Genomic DNA, 16,602 nt, shown 5'->3' on the forward strand with positions numbered 1-16,602 from the left:
CTGATAAATTTGGTCCTTGTGGCACTCCTGTACTCTCCAGGTCATACTAACTCCCCCTTCTTTCATATGATTCCCTGCACTCTGCCCAAGGTTTGGTTATAAGTCTCAGCATCTGCTTTGATACACTGCTAGATAGAGTCTTTCAGATGCCCTCTGCAGTAGGCTCCTGTCCTCTTGTTTTCTCCTACTTCCAATGTCCATCCCATTTGTCTTTCTAAGTGAGGATTGATCATCTTATCCCGGGTCCTCTTTCTTATTTATCTTCTTTAGGTATACAGATTTTAGTATGTTTATCCTAACTTACAGGTCTAGTACTCACTTATAAGTGACATTTGGATTTTAAGAGAGGTCTCTACCCTTTACTATGAAAGAAGAGGCAGAAAGTAACAGGTTGGTGGTAAATTATGAAGTGGCCCAGACAGGCACCTCCTATTTGTTATGGGATACCACCATATTTCTACTTTTTTTTTTTTTATATAAATAAAATTAAAAATTTTAATATGATATTTTAGATTTGCTAACACTGACAGTAGTTACAGGTTCAATAGGTCAAACCTTTACATCAGCTTTAGCTAATCCATGTATCTACCTTTGAACATATGCCCGTTAGTTTGCTCCAAATTTCGAAAATGGTTTTTCCGAAACGTAATCTTGTAGTTTAATATTAACACTGTTAAAATTCTTTTTCTTTATTAAATTAATTTATTTTTTTATTAATTCAAGTTTATTCACTTTGTATCCCAGCTGTAGCCTCATCCCTCATTCCCTCCCACTCCCACCTTCCCTCCCATTTCTCCTCCCATGCCCCTTCCCCAGTTCACTGATAGGGGAGGTCCTCCTCCCCTTCCATCTGATCCTAGTCTATCAGGTCTCATCAGGACTGGCTGCATTGTCTTCCTCTGTGGTCTGACAAGGCTGTTCCCTCCTCAGGGGGAGGTGATCAAAGAGCCAGACACTGAGCTCATGTCAGAGACAGCCCTGTTTTCCTTACTCAGGAATCCCACTTGGACACTCAGCTGCCATGGGCTACATCTGTGTAGGGGTTCTAGGTTATCTTCATGCATGTTCCTTGTTTGGAGTTATCAGTCTCACAGAAGACCCCTGTGCCCAGATTTCTTGGTTCTGTTGCTCTCCTTGTGGAGCTCCTGTCCCTTCCAGGTCTTTCATCTCCCCCTTCTTTCATAAGATTCCCTGCACTCTTCCCAAAGTTTGGCTGAGTCTCAGCATCTGCTTTGATACCCTGCCAGGTAACAGAGACTGTCTCTGACATGAACTGATTGGCCTGCTCTTTGGTCATCTCCCCTGACTGGGGAGCAGACTTACCAGGCCATAGAGGAAGACAATGCAGCCACTCCTGATGAGACCTAATAGACTAGGATCAGAAGGGGGGAAAAGAAAACCTCCCCTATTAGTGGACTTGGGGAGGGGCATGTATGAAGAAGGAGGAGGAGGGAAGGGGTTGGGAGGGGAGGAGGGAAGAAGCTACAGCTGGGATACAAAGTGAATAAAGTGTAATTAATAAAAAATAAAAATAAAAAATGCAAAAAGAAAATAATATTTTGTCAGGAGCTAATCAAGAAGGAGGACCCTAGGTAAGATGCTCAATCCTCATTCAGAAAGGTAAAGGAGATGGACATGAGAAGAGGGAGAAAATGGGAAACTAGACAGGAGTCTATCCACAGAGGATCCCTGAAAATTCTTTTTCTTTTTTTGTAATTTAGTAGCCTGTGTTTCATTCAGTGTTTTTAGTTGCTTAGAATTTTCTTTTTAATATTCTTTGTCTTTACAGAATCAGACTATTTGGTTCAAGCACTCAAGACATCACGTAAGGTACTGTAAACTTTATTTTGTCTTGGTAAGGATTTAATGAGTAAATAGAGGGGTATGAAATATGTCTATATGCTTATTTAAAACTTTTTGTTTTTTTAAATGCAACAAATGAAGCTATTGCAAAGAATGCGGAAGTTGGGGCTACAGAGGTAGGCCAGTAGTTTAGAATGAGCCATGTTTAATTACCAGCACCCACATCAGATGGCTCATGGTTGCCGGTAGCTCAAGTTCCAGAGGATTCAGAGCATCTGGCCTCTGGACAACTGCACTTACATGTGTGCGTGTGCACACACTTACACACACACACACATACACACACACACAAATTGCTAATAAAAATAAATGTTTAAAAGTAATTTAGCACTGTCTTCACCTGTATACTTCTTTCCAGGAATGGTCAATAAAAAATTTCTTCAAGTCTTCTAGATTGATGCATATGTAGAATTTCCATTCTTTACGGGATAATTTGGAATTAATTCTGTCACTACGTACTAGGTTATATTCTTTTGGTAGTGCATGGTGTTAATTTGATGTATCAACTAGTATTCATCTGAGTTGCTGAGTGTTTTTAAATGTGGGGAGGACTGAGCATTGTACAGTCTGAGCAGAGGCTTATGGGCAGACAGTCACCCCTGCTGGCTGTAGGGTTTTACACCTACAGCTCCAAAATGAGATTACAACTGTGTGTGGACTTAGTGTGAGTTTAAAACTCAGAGCTTGCCACTTTTCCTGTCTGTCTTCTGATTTTAACTTCGTTATGCTTTTAAATAGCAAAATATTTTAAGATGTGATTAGATGTGTAATATTTGAAGGAGTAGTTGGAACAGTGTACTTTGCAGATACTACAGTGAGTATTCACAATTCTTTATTTTTCCAGTAGTAAAAATAGTTGTAGTTTAAAATGATATTAAAATGCTGTAAGTTGAAAATAAAGCCCTCATATGTTTCTTCTAATTAAAGAGGAAAAGGGAAAGAACAGAAATGAGTTTCTTATATATCTCATATATATATGACATATATACTTATATATATATGTTTATATTTATAGAATACTTTTCTAGGCACTCTTTTTGCTACTTTTTTATATATTAACTCATTTAAATATCAGAAAAATTTCATGATACCAGTATGTTTATTACATATTCTTTGAGACTGAGTCTCCTATATCTCGGAATTGCCTGCAGTTTGCTGAGAAGCCCAGGAAATGATATCTTTTTTCTTCATTTCAAGTGCTGAAATATAGGCTTGTGCCATTGTGCCTGTCTTTTGTAATTTTTCCTTCCCTGGAGCTAAATAACTTCTGTAGAATGACATAGTTGAAGGTGGAAGAGTAAAGATTTAAACCCAGGTTTGGGTGTTCTGGTTTCCTCTTAACTAATCTGCTGTATTGGTTCTCTTTTCTTTATGCATGTACACATATACACCCATACACACACACACACACAACCTCTCTAAAATTATTTGTCTGTTGGAAAGTTATAGTCAGGCTCTCACAGTTGTGGCCTAGGTTGACCTCAAATTTATGGCAGTCCTCTTGCCTTAACTTTTCTCATGTTAGGATTGCAAACATGAGCCCCATGCCCAGCTAGAATTTTGTTTAAAGCAAATGTAATATTGTAATATTATGTGGGATGTGGGTATATGTGCTTATAATTCCAGTACTTCTTGGTGAGGCAGAGAGAATCAATAATTTTAAGTTAGCCTAAGTTATCTGAGACCCTGTCTGTAAAAGCAGCAATAATAAAAACATAAGATCATGCTAGATAATATGTTGCTATTGGTTATTTTTATTGGTTTGAAAATTGAAGGTATTTTAAAGTTGCATCATGCTTCCATTCTAGTTTTCCCCAAATATATTTCCCAATCCTTGTCATTTTCTTTTCAAAGTAAATAGTTCTATGTGCTGGTTGTGTGGTGCACACCTTTAGTTCCAGCACTGAGAGGGCAGAGAAGGCTGGTCTCTGAGTTTGAGGCCAGGTTTTATCTACATAGTGAGTTCCAGACCAACCAAACTACTTAGAGAGTTGCTGTCTCTGAGAAAAATAAGATTATAGACTCAAGTATTTAAGAGTTGAAGGGAGAATTAAAGACATGGCACTTTCAGTGAATTTCAGAACCTAATGTGTAGAAAGTACATTTTAAGGTATTTTAAGAATTTAACTTTATACAGTGTCTTATTAGATAATGATGTTTACATTTTGGTCCATATTGAGACATTTTGAAATTGCTTATGCATACAAAAGTAATTGACATAAGAAGGGAGAATATCACATTTATCTTGACACTGAATTCAGTTTATTTAATTGTACTGATCTAAACTACTGAGAATACAAAAGGGCATCTCACTGCTTTAAGCATAGTATCTTACATATGCTAGCAGTACTTTGTATGTGAGAGGGAGAATAATATGTAAATTCTGGATGTTTTAGGGTTTCTATTACTGTGATAAAACACCATAACCAAAAGCAATCTGGGGAGGGAGAAATTTATTTCAACTTACGTTTTTACATTATAGTCCATCAAAGGAAGTGAGAGCAGGAACTCAAGACTGGAGTCTGGAGGCTGGAACTGATGCAGACTTCATAGGGAGTGTTGCTTATTTGCTTGTTTCTCTACGCCTTCTTTAACTTGATTTATTATACAAACCAGGACCACCTGCCAGGGGGTGGTACCACCAACTTTTACCCTGCCACGTCAATCATTAATCAAGGAAATGCCTCACAGGTTTGCCCACTGGCCAATCTAGTGGAGGCATTTTCTCATTGAGCTTCCTCTTCTGAAATGATTCTAGCATACATTAAGTTGGTATTAAAAACTAGCCAGCACATTGTAGGTTTTAACCTTGACTTGGAAGGGATTCTGAGGACAAAGGAATTTTGATGCATTTAGATAATAGTGGTTGGTACTGAGTCATGGGACCAAAACATGAGATTAAATTGAATTAGTTTCTTTTCCTCAAGCTCTTGCTTTTATTATGTATTGGTGATGTTCATGTGTTTTATTACAAGATGTTTTCTTTTTTTTTTTATGGCTGGAGAGACAGCCATGGGTGCTGGGAACTGAACTCTTTTATTTGTGGTTGAAGATGTTTTCTTTAGGAAGTTATAGACTATGACCTTTAAAGTCTCTGTGCATTTGTAGCATCTCAGTTGGCTCAGGTGAGGATTATACATTTGTCTTTAATTCTTTAAAAACTTTGTGTGTGCACGTTTGTGTGCAAGGATATGCAGAGTTCAGAGAACATGCAGGAGGAGTCAATTTTACTCTACCATGGCCCCCAGAGATCGAACTCAGCTTGTCAGATTTGGTGGCTTGAGCTTGCCTAGCTATTTTGCTTGCCCTAATCCTTTTATAGAGGCTTTTTAAAAAATTATAACCCCTTTAAATTATTTTCTATTATAGGAGTGTAAAGCAGGATAATACATAACTCATAGAGTAAGCTAATAGCTAAGTGTGCTCGCTTTCTTTAAAAGGCTTTTCTAGGGTCCTGGAAAGTTGGCTCAGTGGTAGAGTACTTATTGCTCTTGCAGAGGGCCCTGGCTTGGTGCCAGCACCCATATGGTAGCTCACAACCATCCATAACTCAACTTGCAAAAGATCTGATGTCTTCTTCTGACCTGTGCCAGCACCAGTCAATCATGTGGTTCATAGACATAAATGTAGTCAGAACACCTATACATGTATGTTTTTAATGATCATAACATCTCGTGGTGACTCATCAGACTCCTTTGTATTTTGACAGAACGGTATTTTCAGTGCCTATCATCATTCCTTGAATTACCTGAATATGGGCTGGAACCCACTACCTTACACATATCACGCAAACATTCAATCATTGAGGCATACTCCAGTCTGGATAGGCTTTAATATTTTGATATATGGGCAGGGGCAGTTCTGTATTATAACTCACAGTTCTCTGTTCTCAAAGTGTTTTATATGTAATTATGTTTCTGATGTTTGAACCTGTCCTGAGGGAAATAACCTCTTAATAAGGTGTAGGCATAAGGCTGAGAAACCAAAAGTGATTTCTTTCAGGCAAAACCCATCATCTACTCTCTATCAATTACTATGCTAGGGTATTGGAAACAGAGTCATAAAAATGTATATTGTTAGATTTCATTTCACAGTACTCTTTAGTTTTTAGTGTAGGGTTTTGCTTGTTTGTTAATCTCAACTGGTTGATCAGCTGGTCTTGAGCTTGTATCCTGGAGTCATCCTCCCACATCACTCTCCTAAGGAGCTGGTGACATAAGCTTTTCCCATTACCTCTGAAGCACAGTGTGTTTTGAGTGTGATTTTAATGTTTATCTCTGAATGCTTTCTGTTTCTAGAGTCATCAGTTATTCTAGGGTGACACTTAAACAGCTTGCAAAGTGTTTCAGAATTTGAGAATAAACTGAAGAGAGATAATTTGAGGAGTTACTATGTTTGCTGTAGCTTTTTGCATTAGAATTGATTTTAATTGTTTTGTTTCAGTCGGATACATCTTTAATCAGTAATAAATCAACTTGTGATGAAACAGTTGAAATGCCCAAGAATGGCGGAACCCAGACACATCCAGAAAGGAAAAGATTAAATGAAGATGGACTTCACCAAGGTGAACCACCAGCAAAGAAAGGTACTGGCATTCCAGCTACCCAAAAGGTGCTTCACGAGGTGCTGGACCAATATCAGGCTTTAGGAAAACCTAAATACCATGAATGCTCCTGTTAACGTGTTCTAATGTATCAGGGAATATGTGTACTTAAAATCTTTTATTTAATCAATAAGGTTTTAGATACTGAACTTTTATCATTCTCTGCCTCATATTTCATTCTGTGGTTTTAATAGGTGAAAGTCACATTCATAAAATGTTTGTGTTTTTGCCAAAATCTGTACTTACTCTTTTCTTCACTTTTCATTTTTTATTCATTTGGATAAAAAGAGGATACCTGACAGACTTTGAGCCAGATGTTACTAACAAAACTGTACTTGAGTTGTATTTCAAATGCTAGAGGAAAGTTTGTTGAAAAATACTGTTAATTGATAACTTTTTTTTAAATACTTAAAAAAGGTCAAATATGTTAAAAAAGGCTTTTATAGTAAAGTGTGATTTTTTTTTAAAGAAATAATTAGCAAAGTGTCAATTGCAAATATAGGAAAACCTTTGAAAATACACTCTTTTAAGAAAGAGGGGTTTTAACAGCTGTGTGTTGTGGTGTCTACCTGTGGTCCTAGACCTCAGAGTGCTCAGGCCTGCTTGTGTGGGTTTGAAGCCTTCCTGGGCTACATGTCAAGACTGTGTGTCAGTAGAACAACAAAAGTACATTAAAAAAAGATAGAAAGAGGCTGTACACCAGGCAGTGCCAAAAGTTTTACCTCTTCTTTTAGGTGAGAAAGACAGTATAAATTATAAATATTTTACCATATTATTTTTATTTTTTAAAATTTTATTTCATGTGTATGAATATCCTCCCTTGTATTTGTGTGCACCATGAGTGTGTCTGGCGCCCTTGGAGGTCAGAAGGAGGCAGTGGATTTGCAACTGCAGTTACAGATGGTTGTGAGCCGCCATCTGGGTGCTGGGAACATCTTGGCTCTCTTCAGAGAGCAAGTGCTCTTATCACTGAGCCAAGAAATTACACATTTAAAATTATATAAGCAGTTAACTTTATCTAGTGAGCTTTTAAGGTTGTCCATACTAAACGAAATAGAGAACTCTTGGTCATATTTATGGTGTAAGATTATATTGACCTATATTAGCTGCTCATGGCTAACACAGCAACTGAATGAAGGAAGGGTTTATGGTTCACAGTTTGAGGGTCTAGTTCATCACGGTGTAGGCCAGCAGCAGAGGGCGTCAGCAGAGAGAGAACACTACTGCTTGTCTTGTTTTGTGCTTCTTATCCATAGAATGTTAACCCACATGTAGGCCATTTCCACCTCGTTTATCTCACACCGGAATCTTCCTCACACACCTACACACTTAAAGCCTCTAGAGTTTTGACAAAGGTGAAAAAATATTTATTGGAGAAAATACAACAGAGTTAACAAATGTTTTGGAAAAACTGGCTGTGTTCATGTAGAATGAAGGTAGATCCTTATCTCTTACGTTGCACAAAAATCGACTCCGTGAAGAGAAAATATTAACATCGGATCTGAACTTGAGCTCTTGCTTCTGTCTTCCCAGTGGTCAGATTGCAAGTGCATGATGCTGGGCCTGGCTTTTTATGTGAGTGCTGTGGATCAAACTCAGGCTTTCACGCTTGCCTGACAAGACTTTGCAGATGGAGTTATCTCTCTAGCCTGTATCTCATTGTCTGATACAGGATCTCTCCCTGAGACATGGGGCTCAGTGATTAGGCTAGACTTGCTGGTCAGGGAGCCACAGACATCCAGTTTTCTAAGCTTTCCCAGTGCTAGTGTTTCAGGTGTGTGCTATCACGCCCAGCTTTTTTCATGGGTTCTAGGGATCGTTCTTGGATCCTCATGCTTACATGGCAAGCACTTTACCAACTGAGACTCTGATTCAGGGCCAGCAGAGCTACCCTTATCCTAGAAATGTAGTCAGTGAGCCTGCAAACATACATTAAATTCATGTTTAATTAGTTGAATCCTTCTGTATTTTTCTAGATTTCGCTAATAGCTGTTTTATCTCTGAAGCACAGCACTTGCTTTGATCTTTATACCTAAAACACAGGACCTATTAGCCCTGGTTCATTTTTCCATTAGAGTAAAGGATCAGGATTTAGCATTTTACTGATGACTTAGTGAAAGGTGGGCCTATATGTCCTAACTTCTGATGCTATGTGACTTTTGAGAATTTCAACCCCCGTGTACTTTTATGCAGGAAAAAATTTAATAAGATTTTTCAATCTGTAAATCACTAACAGTAACTTTACTTTGAAACTGTTCTTTAGGATATAGTTGATTGCTAGAATTTCACTATAATTCCCTCTCTTTTGTTCCATAATGTTAGATAAAGGTCTTTAGAATTAAAGTTAAATAACAATTATTAGAAATGATAACAAAGTGAGTACTCAGAAGTAGTAACTATTACTTTGTTAGATCTTTTGCCAACTCTGACACATAGCTATATTTTTTATGTAAATGGATAAGTCCTATATATTTTCCTTTTCTTCTAAAAGCTTGAAACAGTTTTTCGTTACCACTTTGGTGTTTCTGCGTATTGGTTTATATGCAAGTTTTACTTTATTGTGTTTTACAGTAGTACCAATATTCTCTTAAAGGGCTTGTACCTGTTCGTCCATCCTTTATTGAAGATGAAAACAAAAGTGAAGAAATGCAGCAGTCTGTTTCAGAAGGTGAGGAAGGCAGTAGAGCTCTACAGGAACGGAATGAAGAGCTAAAAAGACTTTTAATTATTCATGAGAATGAACTCCGAAGTGAAAAGGAGGAAAAAGCAGAATTAAGTAAACAGGTTGCGAGTTTGCAACAGCAGCTTAGTTTCTCTGAAGAAAAGAACTCGTCTCTGAGGACAAAGGTGGAACAAATCCAGGCCAGTTATGAAAGTGCAGTTGCTGAGTTACATACACAGAAAGGTGTGAACCAAGAGCAGGAGGAGAGGATCCTGACATTGTCACAGGAGATGGAAACTGCCACAAGAAACATCAAAAGCAATGTTGCACAGATAAAACTAATGCAAACAAAAATAGATGAACTTCGGTCTCTTGATTCGCCTTCTCATATTTCAAAAATAGATTTCCTCAATCTCCAGGATCTCTCAAATGGTCCTAAAGGGGATAATATGCTGAACACATCACTACAGCTTCGAGGTAGTGACTTGTCAAGCGAGTGGGCTAAAGAAGATCACATTCAAGAGCTCAGTAGGGAAAGTTCCTTCCACTCTAGTATTGAAGCCATTTGGGTAGAATGTAAAGAGATTGTGAAGGCTTCCTCCAAAAAGTCTCATCAGATTCAGGGGTTGGAAGAGCAGATTGAGAAATTACAGGTGGAAGTAAAACGCTACAAGGATGAGAATAATGAACTTCAAGCAAAGGAGAGTGAGGATAAGAATAGAGATTACCAACTGAAAGAAAAAGAAAGTCTTCTTCAGCAGCTCAGAGAAGAACTGCAAGAAAAAAATGTCAGTCTCAGTGCTCAAGTACAGCTTGCAGCTGAAAGAGAACAAGCTTTTTCAGAGCTTTCCCAGGATGTTAAATGTTATAAGGCAAAAATAAAGGAACTAGAAATGATGGTAGAGACCCAGAAAGTTGAGTGTAGCCGTTTGGCTGAGTTGGAGCAAAACATTTTAGACAAGGAATCTGCCATCTTAAAGCTAGAAGCAAGTCTGAAGGAATCTGAAGCAAATTGTCAGGATCACATCAAAGGTACCCAAGATTTACATGAAAAGGAAGTCAAGTTGAGAGAAGAAATCACACAGTTGACAAATAATTTGCATGATATGAAACAGTCACTTCAGTTAAAGGAAGAAGAAAATAAAACTAGAGGACAAGAAACAGAAAAGTAAGCTAAGTCTTATTTAAACTATCTAACATATGTAAAATATTTTACATTGTGTGTTTGTGCATTTGTGTACATGCATACATGAGTGTGGGGTCAAAGAACAACCCGTGGGAGAGAGTCCCTTTCCTGTAACATGTGACCTCCAGTAATTGAACTTCGGTCATAAGGTTTAGCAGCAAGCTCCTATATTCACTAAGGCACCTCAGATTCCAAACATTAATTTGTCTGCATAATTTTTGAACAATTAGAGGGTCTTTAATTAATTTGGTGGAATATAGCATATATGATGAGTGAAGCGCTTGAACTTGGTTCATTAAAACTTTTAGAAACAAAAGTTGTATGAAAAAATATACTCCTAAGACACCTCATGACAACACTCCCTGAAGCACTATTGTTAGTTTATACATTCTATGTTTGAAAGAGTCTACTTTTGTGACACGTTGCTGTTTCACACAGTAATCCTAAGCAGTCAGTGGTACTTCACCGTAGACAAGTCGTCTGTCACCTTTTTTTCTTTTTAGATTGAAAGAGGAGCTTGCTGCAAACTCGGTTCTTACTCAGACTCTCAAAGCAGACCTTCAGAGGAAGGAAGAAGATTATGCTGAGCTGAAAGAGAAACTCAATGATGCCAAAAAGCAGATTGAGCAGGTACAGAAGGAGGTGAGTAATATGAAGAGTTGTGTGGGCAACTTGGTGTGGTACAGATTTTCTCCCTTAGGTTTCAAGTTCAGATGTAGATTTAGGATTAAACAGGACATCTGTGAGCTTGAATTTTTCCTAAAATGGTGAGTGCCATTAATTTAAAAAAAAAAAAATGTAGCTAACTTAAATACACTGAAGGTTAATATGGAGAAAAATATGTGGGTATCATGGCTTTGGAAATGACCCCACCTACTGTAGGTGATAAATGTCTCCACTCCCGGGTGGGTATGGTGTGTGTGTGCGCACGCACACACATTCATGTGTAAGATATATATGCTTCATAGGACTAGAATTTTTTTCTTTAGAAAGTATGAAATTCATATATATTTTGCATACAGTACTAGAATCCTTTTCCTTTAAAAAGTGTAAAATTCATGTTCTGTAAAAAATAGAATGTAGCTTGTAAAGTTAATATTTAGGGTAGTAACAAATTTTCATTGTAATTTGATTTAGATGATTTTTGCCACCTTGAGGGTGGTATGGCTGTAAATTAACATAATTTCAAAATAGGGAATTTAATTACACAATCCCAAAGTGTGAAACATACAAAGAAATATTTAAGGAGGGGAAATTTTTATTTTCTTCTAGTCATTTTCCTTGAAGGGTAATGCATATGATTGTTTTTTTGCCTTTTAGTTTTCCTTTGCTCTGTAGTTTTTTTTCCCCCCAGTATGTACCTTCCTATGAAAATCAAAAACATCTTGCTGGGTTGTAGTGGTTCAATACTTTGATCCCAGCACCCTGGAGGCAGAGGCAGGCAGATCTCTGAGTTCGAGGTTAGCCTGGTCTAAAGAGTGGGTTCCAGGACAGTCAGGGCTACACAAGTTAAACCCTGTCTTGAAAAACAAAAGAAAAAAAAAAATCAAAAACATGCTAATAACCCATCTCTCCTTTCCTCATCCCTCTACTCCCCTTTTCTTTCCTCCTCTCAGCAGGCAAGCTGTACATCTTGGCAGCTACCTTGTAGAGAAGAGAAGAGGGAGCGGAGTGTTGGTGCTTTAGTTCAACCAGCAAGGAGGTTGGCTGTGTGGCACAGGAAGCTACTTGCTTGGGGGAAGGGGCTGTAAAGGAAGAGTCAGAAAGACCGAAGTGATAGGGAAAGCATGTTTAGACCCGAAATAGTAAAAAGCTGAATGTTTGCCTCTTAGTAATTTGTTATTGCCTTTAGCAGTATTTGTGGTTTTCTATTGGGATTAAAGGGCAAGATACCTGAAAACATGGCCATAAATTTTAAACAACAACAAAAAGCTTGAAAATGTTCAATTTGCTTTATAAATTTTGCTTTGGAGGTATCTGTGATGCGTGATGAAGAGAAATTATTGAGGAATAAAATTAATGAACTGGAGAAAAAGAAAAACCAGTATTCTCAGGAAATAGATATGAAACAACGAACCATTCAGCAACTCAAGGTAGTGGCTATGTTGTTAATGATGCTTGTTTCTGTTGTGAGATTCTATTACCTGATAAAAGGTGTTCTTATTTATTTTTTCATTTATTCATTCATTTACTGTATTGAACATTTATCTTGTTGCTTTGATATAGGGTGTCACTTTGTAGTCTACTAAAGTGGCATTGACTTCATGGCAGAGTCTTCTGTCAATATTTGTCAAGTGTCAGGATGACAGGCACAAGCCACCAGACCCTACTACCATATGATTGTTTGTTCTGTTTAATACAGATAGAGTGTTGCACTGTAGTCCAGACTGGTCTGAAACGATCCATCCTAAAATCTGTTTGATTGGGCAATGGTTCTCAGATATCTGTGAATTGCAATCCTTTACAGTCAAATGACTATTTCATGGGTGTCGCCCAAGACCATCGGAAAACACAGATATTTGCATTACGATTCCTAGCAGTAGCAAAATTACAGTTATGAAGTAGCAACAAAAATAATTTTATGGTTTGTGATCACCACAACATGAGGAACTGTAATAAAAGGTTGCAGCATTAGGACGGTTCAGAACACTGGCCTAGAGATTGTGATAAAAAGATACTGGAGAGTGTAGTCTTGGTGTCCTGACAGGTTATAACTAAATTGTAGGGTTTGCTGTCCCTATTGAACTTTTCCCCTTAAGACTCCTGATACTTTTGTCAAACCTTACAGTTGCACTTTAGATATAGGGTTCTTATTTTTTTCTACATTTTGTGTTTCATAATGGGAATTTAAAACAATTTGTATATTCAATATGCATTACCATTTTCCCTTGATTTTGCATTTTATGATACTTGAGAACACACTTCTTTCTGAGTAGTTATATATTGAGTAGGTATGACAGTCAGAACTAATATTAAGATATAAGTTGTTTTATTGTATTTTTAGTCAAAACCACTTGCGTTTATTTATGTATATGTGCATGTATATGAGTAAATGTATGGTTGCACGTGTGCCATGATGTGTGTATCCCATTGCATGTGTGGAGGTCAGAGGACAGCTTGTGATGCTTCTCTTCTTCCATTCTGTGTATTCCAGGGATGGAGCTCAGGCTTGCCAGGCTTGGTGAGCACCTAACTCACATGACTTATCTTACTAGGCCTATTTTCTGACTCCTTCCCAACCCCCAACAGTCTCTCCTTGTCTCATAGCCTTGGCTGTCTGGCCTTGAACTCACACAGATGTGACACATGTGTGCCATCACACCTAGCTCCTATTAAGACCTGCTTGTTCACCACTCTAAAGGCTATGGGGTCTGGGAGAATGGAGCCAATGAATGAGGTGGGCAAGTCTCATGCAATAGCCAACTTTATTCAGAGTTTCAGACAGCTTTTACGCTGAAGGTTGAGAAAGGTCACATGAGTAAAGTTGTCATGAATTCAAGCTGTATACAATCATAAGCGATATGCACAGACAAATCACACGTGGCAAAAACAGTCTTTTCCAGAGGTATATAAAGGATAGTTAAAATTTTTATTGAATAGCAACAGCAAGCAATAATGAGTAATCTTAACTAAACTCACTCCTATTCACACCTTGGAGGAGCACAAAAGCACATTCCAAGAACAACTTTATGTTGTTAAGAAACTGCTATTTCAAGATTCATGTCTTGTTTTTTTAGTGTTCTCACAAGCACTCAGCATTCTCCTCACACAACTATGTTCCTGGACCATGTTCTGACACCTACTATTAACTATTGTTAAGTGTTGATTTATGTGTGTCCTTAGTTGTATTTCTTAATTTTTTAGGAGCAGTTAAGTAATCAGAAAATGGAAGAAGCCGTACAACAGTATGAGAAAGTGTGCAAAGGTCAGAACCAAGTTCCTTGTTCTAGAATTAAATTGACTGTTAAATAGTTGTAATAATAGTTAACATTTTTTATGAAAATATTGATATGACAGTAATCAAAGATATCAAGGGTAAAAAAACATTAATTCCACTGAATAATTTATAAACTTAAAATTGATTATTAGAAGAGCAATAAATAATATCCATCCAGTGCAACATTGATTCCTTGGTAATGGTCAATAATTTTTTAAATTATTTTTATTAGTTCTGTGAGAATCTCATACTCTCCCAATTCTCAGACTTACTCTGCCTTTCCTGTTCCTCCCAGCTTTGTGACTCCTTTACCTTCCTTCTTTCTGTCCCTCCTCGCTCCCTCTTTCCCTCATTCCCTCCTTCCCTTCTTTCTCCAGGCCAGTTTTTCCTACCTTTCTATATTTGGGTATGTAGCCTTCCATTGGAGCAAGGCCAACTCAGCAGGGGCTAGTCTCTCAGAGAATGCTGACCTTTTCTCTCTAGCAGGTAATAGTTGCCAGTAGCTTCTCTGCTAAGAGTGGGGCTTTCTGTCCAGTTTCCGTCTCCATGCTGGGATGTGGTCTGGCTACGTTTTGTACAGGTCTTGTGTATGATGTCACTCTTCCTGGCCATTTTGCAGTGATCTCTGAGGCAGGGTTGGTGGGGGCTAGCCTTTCTAATTTTCTTTGACTGCATTATCTTTGTACCTTTGTTGAAAAATCAATTATAAATTGAGTGTCTTTGGTTTTTGATTTTTGTTCTGTTTGTCCTCATGATAGCATCTCATTTTTATAGAAACAATGTAATATGTGTTAAGATTGAGATGTGTGAGTCCTCCATTTTTGTGTCATTTGCAAAATTGTTTGGCTCCTTTTAGGTGATGTGATTTGCCACATGGATTTTAGGATCAGTCTGTTGACTACTACATAAAAGCCATATGTATTCTTGGTAGTGATTATGTTAAATCTGTTCTAATCAGGAAGATTTAACAAAATCTTTCATTAATGCTGGATGTATCTTTATATTTATTTAGGTCATAAAGTTCAGTGGTTATGTTTTATTTTCACTGTATACATTTTCTGATTTATTTTTTTTTTGTTATTTCTGAGTTCTTTGTGGTGCTGCAAATTGAGCTGTTAACATTAAATTTTCTCAAACATTTAGATCTAAGTGTTAAAGAGAAGATGGTTGAAGATATGAGGTTAACACTAGAAGAACAGGAGCAAACTCAGGTAGAACAAGACCGAGTCCTAGAGGCTAAGTTAGAGGAAGCTGATTGGCTAGCCAAAGGTAAAGTGAGACTGCTTCACAAACCTCACCTCTGTATTTTAATTTTCCTGTTTCTTCCTTCTCAAAAGTAGTGTTGTTTATAATAATTGAAAACCTTGATACTTGTTTTTTCCACTGTGATGAAAATTATTTTTTCTGAGTAAAATTGTATGTCATAAAGAATTAACACTCCAAGATAGGGCTTGAGAGAAGACTCAGTAACTCAGTAGCTAAGAGCACTTGTAGCTCTTTGAGGGGATCTAGGTCCAGTTTCTAGCACCCACATGGTGACTTATGACCAACTATCTGTAACTTCAGTTCCAGGAGATCCAGTACCTCTTGATGTCAGTGGATACTAGGCATGTACATGGAGCACATGCATACATGCAAAGAACTCATCCATATAAAATAAAAAAATTTGTAAAGAAAAAGCAGGCTTTGATTGATTTGTATTTGCAGGCTTTTAGCATTTATTTGTTTATCTTAGTAAGTACTCATTCCATTACTGTCACCATCCATTTTTTCTAGCATGTGTTGAAAATTGTAACACTTACTAATAATTAAGCTAGTTATTGTCTGGTATAAAGGGAAGAAATATTTGTATTTATTTCTGTGACATTTTTTACATAAAATTTTCTGTATTATCTGCATCTATGAAATGTGGTTGGTGATGAGTATGGCGTGTTTGTGATTGTACATTAGTGTTATGATAGTGTGAGAGTACTTTGTAAGCCCTTGAACTATCTACTGTTGGATGGAGTTCTTCATCCTTTCCATTCTATCCATTTTCGTAGATCAGACTTTTGTTGTTGTTTGAGAACCACAAGGATTATATCATATGCAATTCAGCTTGAAATAAATTTATACTTTGTATTTGGAAAAGTAATCTTTGGGTACATGAGAAATTCCTGCAGTTTCTATTTATCCACTAGGGATTATGTGAGGGAGTCTAGAGAGATGGCTCAGAGATTAAGAGCAGTTTTGTCCTTGTAGAGGACTGAGATTTGGTTCCCAACACTCACATAGTGGCTTACAATCATCAGTAACTTTAGCTCCAGGGGATCTGATGCTCTCTTCAGACTTTCTTGTGTACCAGGCAAATG

At 37.4% G+C, this 16,602-nt stretch overlaps 1 protein-coding gene across 2 annotated transcripts in view; it reads left to right on the top strand.

The window, feature by feature from the left end:
- Positions 1-16,602, top strand: part of Kif20b (kinesin family member 20B) — a 56,528-nt gene that overhangs the window by 22,581 nt on the left and 17,345 nt on the right. For both annotated transcript variants that reach the window (XM_060388553.1, XM_060388558.1), the window contains exons 17-23: positions 1,790-1,830; positions 6,307-6,448; positions 9,060-10,296; positions 10,818-10,956; positions 12,288-12,407; positions 14,179-14,239; positions 15,395-15,520. In XM_060388553.1, coding sequence (XP_060244536.1) covers positions 1,790-1,830; positions 6,307-6,448; positions 9,060-10,296; positions 10,818-10,956; positions 12,288-12,407; positions 14,179-14,239; positions 15,395-15,520 — 1,866 coding nt within the window. The remainder of the gene's footprint in view (positions 1-1,789; positions 1,831-6,306; positions 6,449-9,059; positions 10,297-10,817; positions 10,957-12,287; positions 12,408-14,178; positions 14,240-15,394; positions 15,521-16,602) is intronic.

This window comes from Meriones unguiculatus, chromosome 1 (genome assembly GCF_030254825.1).
Source record: "Meriones unguiculatus strain TT.TT164.6M chromosome 1, Bangor_MerUng_6.1, whole genome shotgun sequence".
Lineage (NCBI taxonomy): Eukaryota > Metazoa > Chordata > Mammalia > Rodentia > Muridae > Meriones > Meriones unguiculatus.